Source organism: Drosophila tropicalis, unplaced genomic scaffold (assembly GCF_018151085.1).
Source record: "Drosophila tropicalis isolate 14030-0801.00 unplaced genomic scaffold, ASM1815108v1 contig_413, whole genome shotgun sequence".
Lineage (NCBI taxonomy): Eukaryota > Metazoa > Arthropoda > Insecta > Diptera > Drosophilidae > Drosophila > Drosophila tropicalis.
In genome coordinates this window covers 1,601,461-1,625,895 of record NW_027172877.1, presented here as the reverse complement: position 1 = coordinate 1,625,895, position 24,435 = coordinate 1,601,461, and the positions used below count along the sequence as shown (strand labels likewise).

Below are 24,435 nucleotides of genomic sequence, written 5' to 3'. Positions count from 1 at the left end.
ATACATATGTCTCCTATTGTTAAAAATTTAAGTGAGTATTGCGATATTTCTGCACGTCGCTAAAAATTTCCTCTTGTCTTCTGGCAGCACTGTTAATATATTAGCGCTGCCAGATATTTAGTTAATCCATATCGGCTTCTGTACATGATGGTCAGCTGTTCGGTTAAACAAATTTCTAATTAGTATCTGGCAACACTACACTGGTTGCAAAAAAATAAGCAAACCAAATCAAAATAGATAACAATTATTTGACAGCGGAAAAAAACAACTCAATTAAAAACATACACTAATTTGAGTGGTTTTAGTTCTTTTAGTTTTCCTTTCAACAAGTTTTGCGTTACCCAAATCTATAAAAAAGGATTTTTCCTGTTAGCCGTGTCATGGATATATTGAAGAAAATGTTTAAATTGGAGGAGGCGGAGGCCGGAAAGCAGGAGCAAGAGTAAGTAAACAAGTCGATACATGCTTTTCGATTATGCAAGTCTTAATATCAGCCCCTTTGACAAGATATCAAAGAAAAATTAAAGATTAACCTAAAGTCGGCTTTTTCAATGGATCGATAAACCAGGCACCAGGCACCTGCTCTATGGTAGATACATTTTTAACCAGGATATACACACATACACACACAGACAGGGGAAGTGTTGTGCTTGTGTTTGTGTGTGTGTGTGAGATATTGCGGAGGCTGCGTATTGGGGTGCTAAGCGGGTTTTATTCATTTCTGCTGGGGATGGAGATTAAGGCAGGGGGGCTGGAAATCAGTTATCCGATTTGACTAAATTGAATTGAATTCTTTTGCTGCAAACTTGAATCTTACCCCATCTGTCTCTTTCTCTCTCTCCTTTTACAGCTCATCTATTTGCACTTCCAACAAGGATGAATTCCGCAAACCGCAATGGTTCGAGGAGGCCGAAACGGATGATGAACTTTTTGATGATGATCGGAAATTTGCTTTCCAAGTGTTTACCAGCCCATTGGAGATTCAAAAGCACTTTGAAAGTCAACTGCAACGTCTATTGGAATCTTTGAATGACAATGACGGTGAGATATGAATGTCAGAAAAATATAATGAAGCAAAATATATACAACTTTTTTTTTCTTGAACTTAAATATTATCTGATCAGCAAGGATTTTTAAACATTTAAAAAAAAACATTAACTTAAACTATGTACATACATATTTCATCGATCATTTTTTACTTCTTTTTTCTTTAATTAGATTTTTTTTAAATTCTTATTTGATTTTTAAAACTAATCTATATAAATAAGCTATTCCATTCTCTAAATTGTTCTTAAATTTTTTTTATTACGATTGAATATTCCCTTTTCCTATTTTTGCAGATGGTTTCGAGCGTGACCTTAAAGGGGATTTCTTGAAGCCTGGTTTTGAAAATAAGATCCTGAAGGAATTTGAAAAGCAAAAAGATTTCTCTCTTGATACCGATTTGGATGGCGAGTAAGTTTATGAAAAACTGACTTGATGATTTGAAATTATATTCCAAAATCTCTCTATCCAGAATATATGCAGACCAATTAAACTCTCTAATACAACGTCTAAATCCTGGGGAGAAGTTTTTAAATGATGAGGCCACGACCGGTAATATTTTGCCTTCTAATAGACGTGGCATGGGAAAATCGTTGCCTCAGCTAAAGCTTAGCGATGAGGAGACTATAATGGGACGTTTACACGGCACCATAACGGATGATGGCCAATTGAAAGGCGGTGCTGCACGTCGTCCGCCGATGATAGGCAAACCAGACATTATGCCACCCATGACACCAATGTTACCGCGTAGTAGTATGACGCCATTTGGTGGTGTATTTGAAGGCACCTACCAGGTGAGTAGAATTTCTCCTTTACCCAATGCAAAACTTAAATTTTTTGTAAATATTTCTGGCTAGGGTCCCAAAATGTTTAGTCAGAGCGTTATGAGCAAAACTGTGCGTAAGCCAGATGGCAGCTATGAGACAACCAAAGTGACTCAGGACTCATCTGGGAAAAAGACAACCACTGTGACTCGTATGAAAGACGGACGCCAAGAGACCACGGTGACCCATCACGATGAGGGGGGACAGGCTAGAGAGCCACCTCTGGGCAAATTACCTTTTAATCGCTCCATGTCTGTGTGGGATCAACGTCAGATGATTGCCAGTCGCAACATAGTTGTGACAAAAGAAGGCTACGCCATGCCCCGTAACCTCTGGTGACCAGTGGTGAACCCATCTAGCCCCAAACAAGATAAACGATCCCAACAACTAAAACAACAACTACAAAAGCAGCAGCAGCAGTATGAAGAACAGCGGTTCGTCGGCATTATAATAGTCCCATATACAACACATCCACACCACATCCAAATTAGAACTTACTACATTTTAGTTTACATTCTCCCAAGTGTTTGGTGTTTTAGATGAAACGCAATTGAGACAAACAGATGACGACGATATTTATTGACCATGATTATTTGAAGCCACAATTATTTGACTCGCAAGAGTTGAGCGATTGTGTGTCTATTGTGTGAGGACGTCCATGTCCTCCACTTTCAGTTCCCAGAGATAGAGAGAAAGCGAGAGTGTGAGCGAGCATGCAAGTGATTCCGTTCCGTTTTCTGCACTGGCCTTCGGCCCAATTAAAGCCAACTTGGTTGGTCGGTAAAACGGCGACGGCAGCAGAGGCAGCAGTATCAGCAATCAGCGATAAAAGCATACTCATCGATGTGAACATAATTGATTTGATTTTCATTTCGGCTTTGCCTTTGACACTCCTTCTGCTTCTCCAACTTCTAGAGGATTCGACTTGAGGAACTCGAGGCTAATGCCAGGAAAAATAAAAGCAAAAATGTTGGCGGAAATTTTCAGTTTTTTTTATATATACATATTTTTTATATACTACATATATAAAAACCTATTCTTCGTGGTACTATCTGTGTCTCAATGTAGAGAAAGAGCGATCGAGCGTCAGCATCTAAAGTGCCCGTAGTAATCTAGCATACTCGAAAACAACAACAACAACAAAATCAAGACAAAAATTATCATTAAAATATGTTTTAAACTAAGGTTTATATATGCATCTGCATTACCTATTTTTCAGTTGCATTATTCTTAAAAAACTTTATCATTTATTTTATTTAATATATGCTTATTAATTATTATCTCTATGCAATAATATTCAAACACATAAATCTTATTCACACAGCCATGTATATTTATAAACTTATATATATATGTATATGGTGAATTTTTCACGCTAAATTTTAACCTTGCGTTCTGGTTATCGATTCGATTTATTATTATTATTATATTTTATATTGTAATTTTTACTAATTTGTAATATTTTAAAATTAACTTCAATTCAAACTGATTTAACATGGAAACACAATGCAAAAATTGCAAAAACACACAACAAAAAAAAAAAAAAAGAAAAACAAAAACTAAAAAAAAAGAAAACAAAACATGTATTAGAATTATCATTCATACGAAAAAGGAAGAATTCAAGCAAATTAAAGTGTTGTGCAATATAAAATTGATGTTTTACTGATTTCATATAACAAATTTACAGGAAAGGTTTAGAAAACCAGATGCCTAGATGTGGTAATTTTAAAAGTATTAATAACTAATATGTTACCATTATCCTATAAAATTATTAATTTAATAGGAAAAGTTTATTTGGTTTCTTCAAAGTTACCTTGATTTTCTTTGTAATAGCTTATTGAATAATTTCAATTGAAGGATACCTTGAATTTTCCATATGAGTAGGTTTAAAATGACCTAAACCGATTTTATCGTCTTGTATTCGATTCATTTCATTCGAGTTTACTGTAAATGTTAAAAAAAAAAAACTTATTTCTTTAGAATCGTGTTCAACATTATATTTTCAACACACACTTTTAAAAAATTGCCCTTTGTCCCATTTTTTGAGAGGTGTGAAAACTATTTTTATTTTAATGAAAAGTTTTCTTGAACAGAGTAATACAAGAAAAAAAAAACCTTTTTATATATTATTGCAATAAATTTTTATACATTTGGAATGATGAAAATAAGTTGAAGAAATAAAAAAGGCAGAAGAAAGCTTTTCCGACCCCATAAAACAAAATATATATTCTTGATCAGTATCAACAACTGAGTCGATCTAGCCCATGTCCGTCCGTATTAACGCCCAGATCGCGGAGACTATAAGAGCTACTGCCTCCAAATTTGTTATGTATGTAGGCTCGTGTAGTATGTAAAGTGATCGAGTTTTTCTACCTAATGCAAACACACTTAGCAGACTTGAATTTGATATTTATATCCAGCAACATTCCAAAGTTGATAAAAATCCGACTTAGCCAAATGTTGAATATGAACGTTTTCCTTATTTGAAAATGTATTAATATTTTGGTAGGGAACTGCATAAATAACATAAAAATTTACTTTGGCCAACAATGTTTAATGAATTTGAAAATTGACATCGAATGATAGAATGGACCAAAGTACGAATCTACCGCACAACATTCAAACGAAAAAGTAAATGAGTTTCAATGTAGACAATGAGTTGCTATGTTCGAAATGCATTTCAAAGTTTTGACACTCAATGCAATGTCTTTAATTTTACTAAGATATCACATAACATTGCAGACACAATTATTGAATTCATTGCGTAGTTATCACTTATTCATCTGAATTAGATTCAAATGGATTGAATTGAACTGAGTTCATTCATGCAGCTCTCTAGTAGATACACTCCACACCTACTCAATCATTTTATTTACTATATCCTTATTCCATACTAAAAATAAATTTTTAATATCTAATCACAGTTCCAGTGTGGATTCTATAGATGTGTTTCACTATTGACATTAAGTTTAGAAGTAAATGTACCTACTCGAATTTATTGTTATTTACTTCTAAAAGTCCCTTAAAAACCCGTGACTTTATCACCATTAATTAAATCAAAACTCGGAGTTAATTTAAGTGCTTAATTTAAACTAAAAAAAAACTCATAAAATACTGACATGCTCGTTTTATTTAAGTTGCAAGTTTTTTGTTACTCTGTTCATACCTATAGCCATCGGATCTAATGTTTGCCAAGGAACGGCCGACAATCTTAGCATAGCAAATAACGAAGATAGTGATCAAAGTCGCTGTTTACCATCGATCGATCCTATGAGAGCTATATGATATAGTCGCCCATTCTTGATAAAATTTAGCAGAGTCATTTATAAGTGTAATAAGCTTACTAATATTTAATTTCACGACAATAGCTCAACGAAGTTATTCAGAAAAGTCACTGTTCGTGCCTCTGCGTTTGTATGGAAGCTATATAGTAGTCCGATTCGGCTGAATGCGAGATATACAACTCGCAACTCTGTAGCTCTTCCGGTCTACCACGGACGGACGAACTCGCCTCGTCGTGCTGATCAAGAATATATATGTATACCTCTTATGGTCGGAGATGCTTCGTTCTATGCGTTGCACACTTCTGAACAAATATACCCCTTTTGCAAGGGCATAATAACATTTTCTAATAGAATATATCATATACAAATATTTAAACCCATTTTTTTCAATACATTAAGTATTATTAATTCAATTCAGCCAGACCACTAGAAAGTAATGATTTTCTAAATGTCCAGGTTACTCGACTAACACGGAACTTGGTTAACAAGGATTCGACTTTACACGGTTTTTGATATATATACCTATTCATTTACTTTCTCTGACTGAACTTTTATTTTTTTTTTTAATTGAAAATCTTGTAATAATTTATTGCACTCGGACTTAATACATTGAGAAAGTGATTTTTGAACGAAAATATAGGGAAAGAAGTCTTAAAATATTGCGTTAAGCCTTATATCGAAAATATTGAGTCCGATTCGTCAATAGCTAAGGGACTTTTACTAGGAAGAAACAATAAAACCATTTTCTAGCTGGAGATGTCAAATTTCAAATAGATGTCGGATAATAATCGATATCGAACTAAATTGTTTTATATCTTTTCAACTTTACGAAGCTTTTTGGTGGAGTTTTAGACGGCGATTTACTTTACACGCGTTTTCTATATACAAGTTTTTTGTTCGATTTACACGATTTTGTCCTTTTGCATAATTGGTATAACAATCATAAAACAACAAGTTTTCGTGGTAACATATACCAAAATCGCTTGGTTGAAAGATATTAATCATAAAGTTTCAACTCTTCTCAGTAACTGCTCACAAAGTCGTTAACAAAATGTTTTTATTAACATAGTTCCGTTTTCACTTTAATTTGTTTAAACTATTAAAATTGTATGCTAGATAAGTTGCTTATTTCTTCGCCTTAGGATCCCAGGCCTCTACTTTTGGAGGTGTGGTCGAGTATGGCATATAAGCCTCTGGAAAAGATAGAGTAACCATTATATCTGTATGTTTCAATTCATAAAGTTGACAAGAGATTACCTTTAGTGCCGGAAAGATTTTCACTGTGATCGGCCAGCCATTTGTATTTGGGACGGCTTCCGTCACGGATTGGTGGCAGATCCGTCTGCAAGTATCAAGTTCATGGTATTAATCCTTTAAATCCTTCGAAATGTTAGATACTCACCTTGTAGTGCATCCAACCATACCAATCGGCAGGGATCTGGGAGCCATCATAGTCCATGTTAACATGGGGAGCAAACTCAATCCAACGATTGCGGCCATAGAAGTAATAGGGATTCTCGAAGTATTTATTGCCATACTTGTCGATGCCCACCAGCGTGCCAATCTTTAGATCGTCATTTCTGCAGGAATTGGAATATTTAGTTTACGTTTGCCAAATTATATAAGAACTTACCTATAGAGCTTCAAGTAGGTCTGTTTTAGCCCACCAGACTCGCGGATTATTTGAAACAGCTTTGTCAGCCGGTTAATGCCCAGGAACTTCGCCATGCTGCGTGACAAAGATTATTACTATGGAATTTAAATGGTTAATTGTAAAAATTTTAAACACCAAAAACTTACTTTGCAACAAAAACAAAGTTAGAGGTGACAGTTTGCGAATAGTCTTTCTAGCGCTGACACTATTGATAGCGGCACAACTAAAAATATCGAATGGGTTTCAATGGTTTCATCGTCTCTCTAATTTTAATTGTTGTCCATACATAAATTCAGTTAACAAACGATGTATTTTCATAATAAGGTCATACGAAAATATTCATATCTCTCAACATTCTTCTGTCCCACTTAGCCTCTTATAGCTCTGAGGCGCTTTAAATATCACAGCAATAAATTATTTTTAAAGTAAATTTGGAATTGCACAAACAAAATTAAAACCCATATTGTAACTCAAATAATCATATGTTATCAGGTGCAGGGGAACCAGTTCCAGTGGAACCAATTCCAGCTTCTTATGCGTATGGATCCCTAGTTCTCGCCGCACTCGAAATTATTGCTTTTGTGATTCATATTTATATTTTTGTTAAAAGGGCTAGTAAGTTAACAACATAATGGCTAAAAACACCTCGAGCAGTGCGTTCCGTAAAATCGATGTCGATCAATACAATGAAGATAATTTCCGGGAGGAGGATGGCGTTGACAGCGCTGCAGCCGGACCTGACGAAAATGAGATTACGGGGCTACTGACTCAAGGCAAGGCAGTGGAAGCACTGCTCAGTGCCCTCCAGAATGCCCCACTGCGTTGCAAGAATCAGCATGTAAAGGTATCATTATTTTAGCCCTACGTTTGCTTTAGATACCTTACGTTTTGGTTTATTCTCCTATCAGGACCACGCCCTCAATATCACACTTCGAGTTCTCTTATCAATCAAGTCCACTCAAATGGATCAGGCCATTGATTCAATTGATCAGAATGATCTGATTGATGTGCTTATGAAATACATTTACCGTGGCTTCGAAATACCATCAGAAGGCTCCAGTGGCCATCTATTGCAATGGCACGAAAAGGCATACGCCAAAGGAGGTGTCGGCTGCATTGTGCGAGTCTTATCGGACACAAATCGGGCATAAGCAATGGAATGGTTCTCTCAATGGCAATCGGACTGAGGCATTCTTCAATGAACAATATTTATCAAAGCATTTAGTCAAATCACTCGGGAATGCCATTGCGCAAGAGAATACCACAACAACAGCTGAGAGCCCTGGGGATCCGAAACAAATGACAAGTTTTCCAAATTAGATTTTAACACGTATTCAAGTATTAAAGTTTTTATTACAAAAATACATAAAGTTTTCAGTGTTTAAACTTTAAACTGTTATCAAGAGAAAGCCCGGTTATTGATAGAGCTATAGTTCATCAAAAGAAAGGAAATGTTCAATTTAAAGAAAGGATATTGTACACGGAAAAGAAAAAGTTTGGTTTGTAAATTTGCAATTGATTCAGAGACGAAATGCCGTTTTATGTAATGTTAACAAATTTATTGTGAACTTTGGTATATCCTTACAAAAAGGTATATCGATTATTGTGTTAAGTCTGCAACGCATAGAAGGAACCATTTGCGACCGTATATGGTATATAGAGGAGGAGGCATGTTCTTTCATCTAGAATCTAGATGTCCTAGTCTGATCCTAGGCCGATTATGGTAAAGTGCTTAGCCCAGTTTCAACCACTGTTCGACTTTTCGAAAAATAAGTTTTGTATGTTTCACTCACCTTTAATAGAGTTAGTTATTTTGATTTGTTAACTTTTTACATTTTTTCACTATTATTTCTTTTGGGGTCTATGTGGATCTATAAAAATATCTTAACTTGAGACAATATTTATCCATTATCGACTTTTAGAACAGTCGGTTCTGCCAAAACTAAAATAGATAAGATTTATCGACTACAAATTCGGATCAACAAAACTTTGTAGACTTCAGTTATTGTATAAATCTTAATCCGCCGATCGGACTATTCGATTGCCCCCTGGTTCGGTTATTAACATAAGCTGTAATTTTGTCAAACTGGATATTGAGTGGCATGACTATATCACACAGCTGCCCTACTAGCATATGGTCCAACCCATGTTACATGGAATGCATTAATCCAGCTTAACTTTCATTCGTTGGCACTTTTAAGCAAAAGGTTCCTTACTTTGACCTTCAAAAGAGGGATTGCGATTGTAATCTAAGTTGTTGATTAATCTAAACTTTTATTTTGTGGAATTATGTCTAAATCGGTTGAGTATAGCAAATACATTGCTGTCATCAGTCCGGCTCAACTCTGTACGTCGTTTTTCCGTACATGGTAAAAACCAAACGTGGCTCTTGTCTTGGCTTGAGTTCTGATTTTTTTTTTTTAATTAATGGAACTTTCTCTTTTATTTTATAATCTTCTTGTTTAAGAAGGCAGGACATTTTAATTCCAAGCCAACCGCTGTAATTCAGTTCTTAAGAATAAATTAAGGTACACATTTCTTGAACCTGTAATGTAAGGAGAATAAGCTAACAAAGTTGTCGAACTAGCCTACGCTTCAAACCTAGCTTCAAATATTGAGATATCGCCTAGAATTAAGTTAGAAAACAATATTTCTAGATTAACAATCCTAATAATTTTCTAGTATATGTACTATAATAATCCACATAGGTTCTTACAAAGGTATGTATATAGAATGCAGGTTTCTATTCATTTTCTTTTATACATTTCTTGTACTTATTCAACCAATTTGAAATATCATAGACTCTTTCGTAGCCCGTTTTTTTGTATATAGTTTTATTCAACTTGTTCTTTTCATTGGTATTTGACTATTCTGGAAAAATGTATCATAATAAGTGCAGTTTTTTCGCATTGAAATAATCGAAAACAAATCCAAACAAATTGCAAAAATTGAAACATGTGAAACAGGACATGGTTGAATGATAATGAGTTTTGAAAAATGCTAATTTCAGGTTAACACCGACTTAAAATTAAGACAAACGACAAAAGTATATTTTGTTTCATTCATTAAATACATATATGTAATGCGTATGATAGGCGGGACACAGAGGGTGCATGCAGTTTGGTGATACTTTTTGTTTTCATTTTGTTAGAAACATTTAACAAATGGGACTAAGTTTTGAGTGTTGTGTCTATCTTTTAATAAATATGCATGTATTTTGCTTGTATGTTATGCTGTGGGGCTGAATTAGTCGAAGTGGGCTCCATATAACATCCAATCTATCACTTGCTATCCAAGTACTCTACCACATATGAGTCTCGCGTATTTCACTAATGATGTGATTTGCATTGGTCAGAGCCTGAGAAAAGAAAAGCAAAGATTTCCATTATTCAAATGTGGATGCAACTTTATTTGGGAAATATCTCACCTTTAACATATCGGCGGCTTCTTTCCTTCTAACAGCAATATGATCGGACTCATTTAATAGGGTTTCGGCTCTATCAGATTTATACAGATGCGTGACCAATTCACTTTGCAAATTGTCCTTAACATAATTAACCAAAAAATGCATTATAGCCTTTGGTACAGAGTCTTGTATAGATTTGCGCACTATATAGAAATACGATTTGATCAGACGCTCTGCAAGAATGGGAAACAAATTTTACTTTACGTGGAATAGAGGGAAAAATATCTTAACTTACCAATGACATCACAATCTTTTTGTTCCTTATCAGTCAGCCGTCTCGGATTATGATTTGCTGGCACATCGGGCAGAAAATTAACCGGTTTTACCGGACTAACAATATTATTGTGAATAGGCGTATTGCTAGCTGAATTCTCAATGCTATCGGGACGTGTTGGTGCCGGCGGCAAGATGTTTGACAACCAAGTAGAAGTCGCACTATCACCATTGTGATTCTATCAAAAAAGAAATATAAGACAATTGAATTTAATAATAAAACCTTTAACCTAACCTAACCGTAGTAAATTTTTCAGGATTTATGTTATGTATAATTTCTAGTCAAAACATTAGAAGAAAATCTTGAGGCTTTAATTCTGGATGGAACCTTCGCAAAAACCCGCTTTAAAGTGAACCTGAACCATTAAAAAGTCAATTGATTAATGAACTATAAGATATGTATATAAATCCTGTTTCAAAGGCTTCCACATATTGTCTCTTAATAATGTAGAAAGTTTTTATGACAATCATGTAATGTAATCTTTAGGTTTTAATCTCATCGTTTAAAGAAAAACTGACCAACAAATAAGTGAAATAAAAATATCCCCATGGATATTAGCACCGTTGCTAATCAAGCATATTAATCCCTTTTTGAAGGGCTACCTTTGAACACATTGGCTCTTTCCTAATTACGTACAATGTCTTTTAAACTAACCTGATCATGTCCGTCATTTTGTTGCGCTTGCTGTTGTTGCTGCTGCTGCTGCATCTGGGCAGCTGATGTATTTTGGGATACCTGAGGTGACATATGATTGCGTGGTGTGTTGGGATTACCACGACGTTGATTCATATTCATTTGCGAATAGGGATCATTATCCGTTTTCAATAGACTGGGCACCAAAGCAGCATCTTTGTGAAAATCTGGATGTTTCGTATTTATATAGGCCAATTCAATGGCCACAATATTCTCGACCATAACATTTGTGGCTGGCAAACGACGACGCAGCAATTGAGTAACTACATCCACAATCTTCTCATGCAATTTAGGGAAACTAAAAGGGAAATTGAATGTTATTTATGATACAAAGTATTAGTAGGTGACTGTAATCCGTACCGTAACATCTCCTGCTGCACTTCATTGCCACAATGCTGGACAATGCGTTGCATTTCCTCATGGATTAGCTCCACACAACGCAACGAAGGCTCCTCGAGACGACGAATTTGTCTTTTAACAAGCAATTCAAATGAAACTTCGGGCACAAAGAGTGCTGGCCTTGGACCAGTGGCATTTCTTATGGCAGTTAGTATATCCATTTTACTTAAACCCGCCAGCGGGTGTATTGAATCTAATGTGCGTCCAAATGTCTCATGGAATATATAACAGATTCGAGCACCGCCGCATAATTCCGTAGTCTCAATATTTCTGGCTGTACCCTCAATGGTCGAGCAATAAGCACTGGCGAATTTCGTAATTATTTGCAAAAGTGTTTGACTCTTATCCGAAACATCTTCGCCATAGGAATTGAGTAGGGATTGGAATTGTGTGCCCATTATATTAACGCGTGTCTGTTCATAAAGAAAGATAGAATAAGTAACAGGACGCAGCTTGGATTTAAAATTGTCATCTTACCTTTAAATCAGGCAGGCAATCTCTAATGTGATGCATTAGCAAACGGTTAAGGGTCTTGGCCAAATATGGTGTACCATTGCGAGTGGCTAAAGTTGGATATTTACGTTGTAAAAATACCGCCTCATCCTTCATTTGGTCATCGATATTCTTCTTATCAATAATATCCTGTTGGGAGCGATTCATTACACCGATTATGCCCAATTTGACGGGTATGACACGACCACAGAGAATATCAATGGCATCGGTGCCAGCATCCATAAGATCCAATTTGGTTACCACAGCCAATGTGCGCCTGCCATCGGGATCGACATCTTTAGCCAATTTAAGGGCCTCGCTAGTGGCCATATCCGTATTCGCCGCTGTCACAGCCAAAATAATTGAATTGGGATTCTCAATGTACTTGACAACCAATTCTTTAATTTGCGACTCAATATCTTCAGGTTGATCACCAACTGGCACTTTGGTTATGCCAGGTAAATCCACTAGCGTCAAATTGACCACACGAGTGGAGAATATCTTTAAATTAATGGGCTCGGGGCAAATGCCCTTATTATTTCCAGCAGCACGTTCCGTTTCATTGTCAATCTCATTACGGATTTCATTGAAATCTGTGTAGCATTTCTTCGAGTGCAGAAAGCGTCCCCATTCTTCAGCATTGGATGTGCCTGACAATAAATAAAGTAAAGATTATATAAATCAGAAGCCCTAATCAGTTGTATTGCTTTTCCTGCTTACCATTTTCAGCCGAACGATGCTCCCGATCCTCTAGTGGACAGTAGATCAATTGTAGAATCAGTGGACGTCGCGTTACTATGCCCGTTCCACGTGGTAGAAATGATCGTCCAACAACACTCTCGATAACGGAACTCTTTCCCGAACTCTGAATGAAATGAAATGATATTGCATTTAGTATAGGCACAGTTAATACTCGAAATATGAAAAAAAAAGTTGTATGATAAATTAAAAAGTTTGATAAATAGGAATCGAATTAAATTTTTTAACTACATAAATACCAATAAAAATTCTAGATATCCATCTATAACCGTTCCTCCCTAATCCAACTGCTTTTTCCCTTTCCGAATTGGGATTTATCTTGTTTTTGGCTATTTGCTTTTAAATTCCTAATAAATTCATTGTAAACTATTTAATTTTGCGAATCTTGACTGTAAGTGGCTTGCGTGCAACAAGAACGTAGCCAAGTTAACGCCCGCGATTAAGAAATTAAATGAGTGTGTATGCATGTGTTAGTCTCTGTGTGCATATGTAGTAAAATATATGTATTGTTATCTGGAATCTAATACAATTGAATGGGCCGGCAACTCTTAAAAACTGATTAATCAAGTGGGAGTATAATGTTGAAAACTGTTTCGTCAGCAATGAAATCTAAGCCAACATTTTGGTTGCATCAAAACAGTAGAAGCGTCAAATGCAGCCGCTGCTATTACTAAATAAACATTTACTCCATTTACTATACATTTACTATGAATTGTTTATTTTACAGTGGCTCGGAGACCATTGCGCACAGTAGTTAATTAGTTTTAATTATCATATTGTGGGTTTGGACTTTGGCACGAGATGTTACAATGAAGTTTTAATCAATTAGGAGGTAAAGTTTTGGTACAAAGTGTTGGCAACTTAGAATGGATAATCAGATTTTTTATTTCTATTGTACTCATAGATGATTTAGTCTCTTTTTTAAAGAAGGAATACTGTATAAAAATGTTAAAAATATTAACTTAATTTAAGTACAGAAATCGTATAGATATAAATTAATAACAACAAATAATTTAGTTCATTGTATACCAGTTAAATAATGCACCGAACGAAATGCATTGTGAGTCACTGTATCGGGTGTATTTGTGTAGGAATGTGTCACAAGTAGAAGCAGCGGGCAGCTGCTGTGCCTTGTTTTTGTTATGTATAAAAATTCTTTGCGAAATATTGATTTTTTCCATTACCTGGACGAAAATTATCAATACGTTATGTAAACAAAGGGAAATTGTTCTTAGTTTTCAAATAATATGCTGTCTACGGGAAAACAGCATTATTTTACCGGCAACATGAACTAATTCCCGTTATATAATTTTGCATGCATTGATATTTTTTCATATTTCACTCGATAGACAGTAATTTGGGACATGCTCGAGGGGTTAAATGTGTCATTTGGTAGCCTTTTATGGTTTAAACATTTTTGTAAATTTATTCTATAAGCTGCTCGTTTTTTGAGGTTGGCCCCGCGCGCTTCCCCTACCCGCTAACCACCGCGACCGTCTATTGCTTACCTGACTGCCGAGTACAACAATTTGCGGCAATTGTATTGAGTCAGAGCCCACGGTATTGAAGACATCTTGCAATTTGTTTATAACTGGAATTAAGGCTTCCATTATGTGAGAGATCTGCTTTTATATGTTATGCTTCGCCTGCAATTTGTTATCAGGTTTTGTTTATCCACACATTAAAACTTTACTATACTATTTGATTGACGCGACGGCTGAATATTTTTGCAAAAAGTACCAGTGTTGCCAGAACCCAACTAAATTCTGTCTATTGGGGCAGTTCTGGATGTGGCCACCGGGTTTTGCAATTTAAGAGTATGGCAACCCTAACACTCCTAAGGGTGTGAGTAATAGTCCTAAGGGTGCGAGAAATAATCCTAAGGGTGCGATCAATAGTCCTAAGGGTGCTAAGCGGCTAATTTAAAAACAAATGAAATGTTTCTTATCCGATTTTAATGAACAATATCTTATTCGACGGGAAATTTAATTCACTATCGATCGCAGTTCAAGATTAAAAATGTTGACGTTAAATTAAAAGCTTTCAGAGCAACTTCTTAAAATCTAGTGTTTGAAGCGAGAGAACCATAAAAAGAAAGAAACTATTACGAGAAACGCATAAATGTGTCTTTTGATTAAAATTACTTTTAACTTATAAGACATTTTTATAAGGAAATGGTTTAGTAGAAATTTTCAGGTTTTCATCTCATATTTATTGTGTCGATATTGTAAATGTATGCATATAGATATATACAAATATAAAACAAGACTCTTAAATTATATACATATTTGGAGAACTGCCTCTTAAAAGACATTACTTCACTTAATTTTTACATTTTCTTACATATTGGCTTTTGCTGACAGAGAAAATTTCATTTCACTATTGGAGAATTCAATTTAGCCAAGCCACAAGCATACGGGAAATACGGCGTAACCTCAACCTCCGCCACAATTTTGCAGTGCGATTGAAAAATTTTCAACAAAGTGGCAGCAGGGTCCAAATAGAGCACAACACAATAGATTGCTCCATTTCACGATATATACTTATCCTTGTATGGTTTTTATTTTCTTTCTGCTTTCTTTTCTGTTGGCTTTTCATTGTGCAAACTTAATGATATGGGCTGAAGCTACTCTCGGCCATCTCTCAATATATTCCACTCATGGTTTTTTAGATAACAAAAAAGAAAAGGGAGAAGAAAAGAGAAAAAATCTCTGCAACTAGAGATGGTCAGACATGGGGGACAATTGAGAGTCCGGCCTCAAGTGCCTGAGATTTGCATGTGGTCCCATTTTTGTTTGCTACTAGAACTGGACCTGTCCAATCTGCCTCCATCCCCCCTCATCACAAGTCCACAACCCAACCAGGACCCCACTCACTTCGGTATTGCATTGTGTACGGACTCATCTGTCGTTTTTATCGTTTTCTGTATGTCCAATGCTTGCTTCTCAAGGATACACTTGATAATGGTCGAAATGGACTAGAATATTCGTTGTTATATGGCTTATTTGATAACAATTCGAATTGTTACTTTTTGACACACACAACACACAACGCACACAGTTGGTAATTGAATAGAAAATGGGATTATTTAAGCATTTGACAGATTTTCCATGTTCAATTGTCAAATTTCAACAATGGCACAACTAATAAAATGCAATAGAAATTCAGGACATCCTTCAAATGGCTAGAAATAGGGAGAAAGTGGGGGAGACAAAGAAGAAATAGATGAGAAGGAAACATATAGAGTGTAACGAGTAAGGATTTTTAAAATTTATAAGATATTCTGCAATGGAACAAACTGTTTGCCTTTATTAGTGGATAATATACTTAGTACAGTTCAGAACACAGACAAAAATTTTGTCTGTTACGATAAAACTCCATATCAAAAGAAAATCTTTTAAAGATAAGTTACGTTAACCAAAAATTTGTCTTCTGTCTTCTCTAAGACTTAACTGACAACTTTTGCTTTCAATTTTCACCCTTTTTCAAACCCTCCGTCCCAGGTTAATGCACAACTAAAAATTATAAGCAATAAGGTGGAATTTCTTTTCAATTGGAATGAAATTCACAACGTCACATGATACTCTTTTATATGAAATAATTTGCACCACCTCTCCGTGGTGGTTCTACAACTAAATAACTATTGATAAAAGTATTTGCACTTTAAATGATTCGAAACGTTAACGATTCATAAAATGATTCGCCAAATAATCGTTCACAGATTGGTAGGTATTTGTCTAATTTATCTAATGGAAAATCAATATATTTTAAAAGGAATAAGAAATTATGAATAGGCCTGACATATTTCTCTAATATTTTAAACTTTGTCTTCCAAACTTAGCAATTAGCAGTCCAAAAATGATAAAAAGCATAAAAAGGCAAACGAAAAGTTAGAAATTTGTTGAAATGAATGAATTCTTCTCCAGAATACTTCCAGCCATGGATCAATAGTAAGAGTTCAATATGCCTTGTGTCTAGAGTTAAGTCTGAAAGGCAAGGTTTGATTTAAATCTGAACACTAAACTAATATAAGCAATACTCATTCTCTGGTGCTTTAATTTCAAGGATTGTTTGCATCATTCTTATAGACCGATTATTTTACCATATGCTTATTCCTGGACTTTTATATGTCGATAGGTTCGAAAGGTTCTCTGTAAGACGGAAAAATAGCGCACAGTTTACCTAGATCGTACTTTTCTAAATAAATAATTAATGATTAACTTCTTTTGAAAATAAATTTTGCATAGTTACGTAAAATTTCTCTTTAAATGGGCGAAGGAGTTTACTTCTTATATGACATATTTAATAAATGTCGCCAATATAATTTAGTGAAGTAAAATGACATCGAAGGCAAAAAATTTTAACAAAAATCTAAAGTTCAAAGTTCTCTTTACTTGAGTTTCGTAGGGGGAAAAGAGGATACGTTGTTTGATAGTAATATTGAAATGGGGTTCCCCTCTAGAAGGAGATTTAGGGTTGTCGTGTCGACATAAAACTTCTTAGTTTGACCACTAACCATAGAACACATAGATGGGACAAACTCATGTTTTTTTGATTGCAAACGCTAGCCTAGTCATGGAACCCCAGAGAACTTCGGGAAAACCCGAACATTCGTACTCTCAATGAGAGCGTAAAGTGGGGAGAGGGCCCACAAACAAAAAACATAACGAAAAAAATAAACAAAAAATATTAAAAAAAAAAAACAAACCAAAAAGAAACAAAATAAAAAAAATAGGCAAAGAAAAACCTTTTTAACGAGTACGAGTTGGGATTCGAACCAGGGACATTCCGATCGCCAAGCGAGCACTTTATCGGCACAGCCACCGGGATACGTACGAAGCTGAGGCCAATATTTCTTGATATTCTTTCGACAGGGGCATATCCTATTCGCATTGTCGCTGTTTTGTCGAAAATTAAACATTTTGGTCGAGCGAGCTATTGAAATGCGATGTTGTACAACTTCACGTCACACACACACTACGAAGCCTGAGCATGTACCGACGAGTGTACACATACATAGACAGAACGAAATTATTTTCGTAGCTGCTTGGCCCTCTCCCCACTTTACGCTCTCATTGAGAGTACGAATGTTCGGGTTTTCCCGAAGTTCTCTGGGGTTCCATGACTAGGCTAGCGTTTGCAATCAAAAAAACATGAGTTTGTCCCATCTATGTGTTCTATGGTTAGTGGTTTGACTTTTCAGTTCAAAATCTACTAAGCTTGTAAAAAAGGATGTTTTTACCTGTGTTCAATCAAAGACTTTAGTTATTTCTTTAATTTAAAGCGTATTTATTTATTTATAAATAATAGGCACTTTCATTTAAATAAATAAGTTAAAGTTGTCACAATTTACACACAAAAACTAAGTGGATTTCGGAGGGAGAATCAAAAGACAGGAGCAGAGGCCAAAGACACAGCAACATATGCACATCCAAGTGCATAGCTACAATTGGTATCTGAAATAACTAAGAATTTTGTAGTTCATAGTTGGCTTAGGCTCTAGGTTGGCTAAAAAGTCTTTGTTAATCAGTTGACCATCTGCAAGTGAGGAGACACTCATATAGCCAATTGTTATATTCCTCATTAATTAAGCCGACTTATTTCTTTGGAAATACTTTTGAAATTAAATTCTAGCTTAGTACTAATTCACATTTAGGATTTTTATGAGCAAACTTTTGGGTACCCAATTAGATATTTTTGCTGTGCACACCTTTCTATCAGCTCGCCCCAGGCACCATTTCCATTCATGGCCTTCCACATTTTATCACTATCTCTGCATATTTAAATGTCTCTCATCAAATTGGCATTGTGATGGACCGAAAGACCGACCAAGTTTTCTGTATTTGCCTTGACAACTTGCCGAAATGTTGGCACTGACAAAACTTCTTGACAGTTTATTGCCCACGACAGGGACAAAATGGCTGTCCGCCCCCCAGCCATCTTTTCTTCGTTCCCCCCACTTCACCTGCTCTCTCCCTCTTTCTCTCGTTTATACTCTCATTCTTCATTATTTCGATTCGTTGAAATACTCTAGGGCGGAATATTAATTTGATAATTTTACGGTTGAATGCAAATTTCGGTGTCGAGTCCTTTGCTCTCTAATTGACTGACGAATATTTAAAATATGAATTTCAAATGAAGTTCAGCAACTGTCTCATCTGCCTCTTTGCTCTAATTTTTGTTTTTTTTTTTTTTTTTTTTTTTTGGTAGGTGGTAATGGATTAATTATGGAATTACAATATAAGTAGAGGGAAGCAATGGCAAGTGAGGGTGGCGTACGGAGGCTTTCTTCAGTTGGTCGCTGCGGTTGCCCATGGCGAGGTAGCAATGTGGAAGGAGAAAGTTGTAGTAAGCAAAGCATTAATCATGTGAAAGTAATTTTGCGCATTTGCATGCGTTGCAGAAAACGATAATTTTCATCCATCATTTTCAAGTGTTTCCGCAGGATTATAATGCTGCCAGGACTCAGGACTGCCTGCCTGCTTGCCTTTTTGCCTGGCTGTTGCTGATGCTGGTCCTGTTGATGCTGTTGCATTGCATCTGCTGGAGATATGTGAGCAGTGTCTGGATTAGAGATGAACAAGTAATCACTGAAATGATTTCCATTTCAGTTTCAAATAAGTCGGAGCAGTTTTTTTTTAAAAATTCCGAAAAAGTAATTTGAAAAACATTCTTTCATCAAAAATAACGTATACGCATAGTGTGACAGAACACTTTAAAATAAAACTAAAATTTAGTAAATGACAGACCATCTTGAGTTTTTTTATATTCTATTAAAGGAACAAATTGTTTTTGGATAACCTAAAGATTTTGTCACCCTAAAGTACATATCCACTTTGGCTACTGTTAACTTTGATTTGGTTAAGGACTTAATGAGTGACCTTAAGTAAAAAAGTATAATCCAAGTTAAGAATTAAAGGTAAAACTTAATAAAATAAAAACAAACCATTTAATCCATCCATACAAATGAATGATATTAAGAGGCAAATTTAATATACTACAAAATTTCAAAAATATATGATAAACAAATTTTGATTCTAATAAGATGATAGTTTTTCCATAAAGTCAGAAATACATATAGTTTCAATGATTTTATAACCAGCTTTTGAAATTCTTTTTCATGGAATTTAACCATAATCCAAATCCATAAAATTTATTATCCTTTTCAGGTTGTTATCTAAAGTTAACATTTCCATAATAATTATACCCATTTATTATCTATTGCATAAGTTTGTCATCTCTTGTGAATGGGATTTCCATTTCTTTAGAATTTAAGTCTAAGAATTGTATAATTTTAAATTAAGCATTAAGTAAAAAATTATATAAAAACTTCATACTTTTTTATGATAATAATACCATTTGCTTCACTACGTTCATATATTTTTGGCATCACTTGTCCAAGTTGATAATCCTTTGCCTTGTTTCTGTGCTGGAAAAAGGGTTTCCCTCATTATCCATAGTAGTCGTCAATTATTCTTGTACTACAGCACTACACTTGCTGAGCATCATTGAAGGAACTTTGCATTTAGTTGATGAGTCTCCGCCTCCTTTACATTCAGCTCTCCTCCTCGTTGTTCATCCATTCTGATTCATGTGTTGGGTATGTGTTGTTCATCATGACTATGGCTCATTTTCTTGGTCTTTTGTGCCTCAGCGCGCACACAAACACACTCACTCACACACACATACACACACGCTTCCAAGTTGATCAATGAGTTCTGTTTCATGCAATTACGAATTTATATAGCCTTGCGAGCACAAGTGTAGGGTGAGGGGATATGTTAAGGCGGTGAAGGATTGAAGTAACTGGATTCAGTTTGATTCTACTTACCACAAACAGCAGTCTATAGTTAGTAATAATGAACTGTGATTCTTCCCCTTTGCAGGCCCATCCACCACAAAACACATTTGTGTTTTTAGTTTAATACACTTTAAAGAGCATAACTAATGAATAGTAAGTATCTGCTTATCTAACAGTACAATTTTTATTCAAGTACAAACACAAAAAACTTAATTTCTGTTGGGTATATGAGGTACTAGCATTGTTATATTGGTATGGATTTTATATTTATATCTTATTATCTTTATATCTTATTAATTTTTATGAATCCAAACAAGTCGAAGTATAGAGAAAATTTTAAAAGCTTATCTAGCTTAGATCACAGGACACAAATATTTGTTGGCTTAAACAATGGCCTAAACATCTTTTATCATTACCATTATTTCGATAAAATTCACACAAAAATATAAGTCGCACAGCAATTCTAATCCCAAATTTGTCGTCGAATTATGCGGTTTCAAAATGAAACCACTTCAAATCGATACAGGTCGATCCTATTTCGATTGATGTCGAATTAAACATAACTACTGTTTGCTTGAACTGATGAGAATGAAGAGAAAGTGGCGAAGTTCTCGGATATGGAATGATAAGGAATGATTTGCCCAAGAAAGACAGATGTTTCACTGCTTTTGGAGTGAGACGTCTTGTGTTCTCTTTTGGGATAAGAGTAGCAACTTATCTATTTCTCCATTAAATTTTTTGCCTTGAATAAATATTCAAATATTATAGTTGCTACACACATAAGGAGCAAAAAAGTTTCAAACATTTAATCCTAGAGTTCATTTTCATCGATACAAATAATAAATCCGAAAATCACTTCTGAGGGAGTGAGTTTATAAATCTTGAGCTTCAGTCTTTTGACCACTTTTGAATATTTGAACTGCCTATTAAAGATTACAGGTATGAGAAAGTGCTTTTGCACACCGCATGTCACATATGTTGGTTGTGTTTAATTGGATTTATGAGGAAGATGACAAAGTGGAAAGAGAAAATACATTTTTCATCTAAATTACTAGAGGAGAAAGCAGGCAACAGTCAAGTGTAAATTTCACTTGAACTGATAATTTCACTCAATTTGTGTGCGCTGATGAGCAAAGTTTTCCCATTTGCATGAAGACTACGTGTGCCCTGGTTCTGGCCCCGGCAAGTTTCGCATCTTCTCGTTGATTTCTCGTTTAATTTTTTTCCGTGCCTGTGCCTTTGCCTTTGCCATTGCCATTTTCCCTCATCGTCGCCATCATCTCACTGACTTGAAGGTGCCAATTAGGGATTTCCGCCTCAATTACTTTCGTGGAGCGCACACGAAAACCAAGTTTTGTATGATTTTCGCATGACAAACTTAGGACTTACCCCCATACTGAGTGGCTGCTTTCTATTTTTTTATTTTGTTTTTTTTTTTTTTTGCTTTTTTTCGGTGGTCTCAAAGTATTTACTTCCTTTAAAATGTAATTGGAGCAGCAGCGCCAAAAAAGGAAAAAAAAATACGAAGAAAAAATGAAAACCACTCGTGTGCGTGCTAAAAAATTCGTTTGCATTTTACATATTTCCATCAAATGGAGAGGAAAGCAAAAAAATACAAAAAATTACATATATGTATAGTAGTTCATGTGACTTGCCAAAGCAGTAGGCGGGGCACAGCCCACCCACTGATGAAGAAATTGAATTTCCTTGCCACTGAATATGCTAAATGCATGTGGAAAAAAAAATATGGTGAAAAAAAGGTTAGAACTTATTTTTGAAGGATTATTCGACGACATGATTCTTAAATCGACCAACCTAGCTATATTCGAACAATTTTTGAAGGTATACAAAAATTTTATTTTTTAAATTAAGAAAAAATAATTTGTCTTTTTACTGTGACTCCCCAAATCTACTTTGAAAACCAAATTGTTTGAGAAATCTATGGGAGAACATATTGCTTATTATTATAAAGTATACGAGTATAAGCGGAAGGGCAATGTAGTTGCTACTCCTACCCTTTGTTAGGTCCTACGAATTTACTGACCTCAATTGCTGAGAAAATTAAAAGTATATTATGGTCCTATCCGTGGATTCATCAGTGACTTCAAACACGACAAATGAATCCATTATTTACTAATATATTTCTATACAACTAAGAGTCTTAAAATTAGTCCCTACTCGGGTGTCAGTTACGAGTCTCCATGTCGGAATGTGGCCTTACCATGATCTTTGGGATTCAGATGAAAGATGACATACAATACTCTTCCTTTAACTACTAGTTTACCATTAAACTAATTTCACAAAACTTTCGATTTAACGTTATAATTTGTTTATTAATAGGACAGACTGAGACTATCTTTGATATACCTCAAGAAGCCTAATCAATGTCTATTGATCGTACTGCGGTCGATATTGAGAGCAGGTCGCTCTTCCGTTGAGGTCAGCAGAAACGGTGATAGGAAGTTAGTAGTGGGTAAAGCGTTGAAGTGCTTACTACAGGTATAGGAAGTCAATAATGGAACAAGTGGATAGTGTGGGTTGAAATGGGCCACAATGTACTTAAGGTTAGGGGATGTGTGTGTGTGTTGTCAACGTGATTTATTCGTGTCTTATAACAAGGATTGTAACTTTATTGCAATTACACTTGTAGATCCAGCTTTGAGGTCGTGATCAAGTTAAGTTTGTGCAGTCATCACATAAGGCATGATCAGCATTTTTATATAAAACTAAGGAAATAACCTTTTTATTAGCCAGTTGATTCGAGTATCTCTTGTGGTATTCGAATTGAAGACGCAACCAAATACCACGACACATCCGTAACAAGCGTCGATCGGTTTCCCGACAGGTCTTGGCAAACTCGTATTGGTGGCGTATCAGATGCTTGGCATGACGCAATTTTCCGCGCTGGATAAGGGAAATGCTGTAAAAAGAGTCTGCAACGCGCTTGAAGAAAAGGAGCTGCCTCTGCGATATTTTGCCAGCATTTTCAGCACATTTTTCGAACTGCTCACCCAAAGCTGAATAACCACCGCCTAGTGTGGAAAGCCAGGACATCATACGCTCCACCTCAATGTGTTGCCAAATAGTGTGGGCTAGCATTTGAGCCCACTTATAATCAATGGACAGCTTTGCTGGTGGATGCAATTCCAACCATATGACTTCGATGCCATAATCCAATATTAATCTTTTCAACAAAACCCTTTGCTGCTGCAACTCCTTAAGCATATAGTTTCCTGAGATGGCATCCACTTGAAGCTTTAGTCGCCGTTTGTATTTTCCAGAAGGCTTCAAATCACATTTTCCACTTCTTATTGCAGTCCTTCCAGGTTCAGGCAGTGGAAGAACGTAAAAGTGGCAGCATTTGAAATAGTCACAGATACACAAAATCATTGTGTACTTTAAGGAGATAGAACTTGGTCTCTGGTACCGGTAGCGCCTTGAATTCTTTATCGCAACAATCTAGGATGAAAAATAAAAATAATATTAACTAGTGTGATAATTTAGGCAAATGGAAACGCCTAGAAAAGACTTTAGAATCACAAACTATGTTGTTTACATAAAATTGTTACAAAGTTAAATTACTCGGAAATTGTATTTTGAATCGTACTATTAAGTATAATATCTGGGGAATTGAAATGGCGATTGCTTTTATTATAAAATCACAAAGTTTAGATAATTATCATTTCTCTAAGTTAAGTTCTGTTCGATTCAACGAAATATTTAAGTCTATTTCTTCACGACTTTT

The 24,435-nt window shown here is 35.4% G+C and overlaps 5 protein-coding genes across 5 annotated transcripts; 2 read left to right on the top strand and 3 right to left on the bottom strand.

Annotated features, from left to right (window-relative positions):
- Positions 1–80: 80 nt before the first annotated feature.
- On the top strand, positions 81–2,916 carry LOC137573583 (uncharacterized). The gene is made up of 5 exons (XM_068285538.1): positions 81–442; positions 851–1,041; positions 1,341–1,455; positions 1,517–1,838; positions 1,902–2,916. The coding sequence occupies exons 1-5, from the start codon at positions 381–383 to the stop codon at positions 2,205–2,207; spliced, it is 996 nt and encodes a 331-aa protein (XP_068141639.1). The 5' UTR covers positions 81–380; the 3' UTR covers positions 2,208–2,916.
- A 3,276-nt stretch (positions 2,917–6,192) lies between these two features.
- ND-B17.2 (NADH dehydrogenase (ubiquinone) B17.2 subunit) lies at positions 6,193–7,017 on the bottom strand. The gene is made up of 5 exons (XM_068285532.1): positions 6,953–7,017; positions 6,786–6,881; positions 6,555–6,732; positions 6,410–6,494; positions 6,193–6,345 (listed from the first exon to the last, which is right to left on the bottom strand). Exons 2-5 carry the CDS (start codon positions 6,878–6,880, stop codon positions 6,278–6,280), a joined length of 426 nt encoding a protein of 141 aa, XP_068141633.1. The 5' UTR covers position 6,881; positions 6,953–7,017; the 3' UTR covers positions 6,193–6,277.
- Positions 7,018–7,346: 329 nt separating this feature from the next.
- Arpc5 (Actin-related protein 2/3 complex, subunit 5) lies at positions 7,347–8,176 on the top strand. Its single transcript, XM_068285523.1, has 2 exons — positions 7,347–7,650; positions 7,715–8,176. Exons 1-2 carry the CDS (start codon positions 7,438–7,440, stop codon positions 7,955–7,957), a joined length of 456 nt encoding a protein of 151 aa, XP_068141624.1. The 5' UTR covers positions 7,347–7,437; the 3' UTR covers positions 7,958–8,176.
- A 1,652-nt stretch (positions 8,177–9,828) lies between these two features.
- Drp1 (dynamin related protein 1) lies at positions 9,829–14,642 on the bottom strand. The gene is made up of 8 exons (XM_068285595.1): positions 14,398–14,642; positions 12,851–12,995; positions 12,116–12,780; positions 11,600–12,051; positions 11,201–11,537; positions 10,508–10,724; positions 10,234–10,445; positions 9,829–10,164 (listed from the first exon to the last, which is right to left on the bottom strand). The coding sequence occupies exons 1-8, from the start codon at positions 14,497–14,499 to the stop codon at positions 10,108–10,110; spliced, it is 2,187 nt and encodes a 728-aa protein (XP_068141696.1). The 5' UTR covers positions 14,500–14,642; the 3' UTR covers positions 9,829–10,107.
- An 8,505-nt stretch (positions 14,643–23,147) lies between these two features.
- LOC137573656 (uncharacterized protein F58A4.6-like) lies at positions 23,148–24,189 on the bottom strand. Its single transcript, XM_068285653.1, has one exon. It carries the CDS (start codon positions 24,078–24,080, stop codon positions 23,361–23,363), a length of 720 nt encoding a protein of 239 aa, XP_068141754.1. The 5' UTR covers positions 24,081–24,189; the 3' UTR covers positions 23,148–23,360.
- Positions 24,190–24,435: the final 246 nt, after the last annotated feature.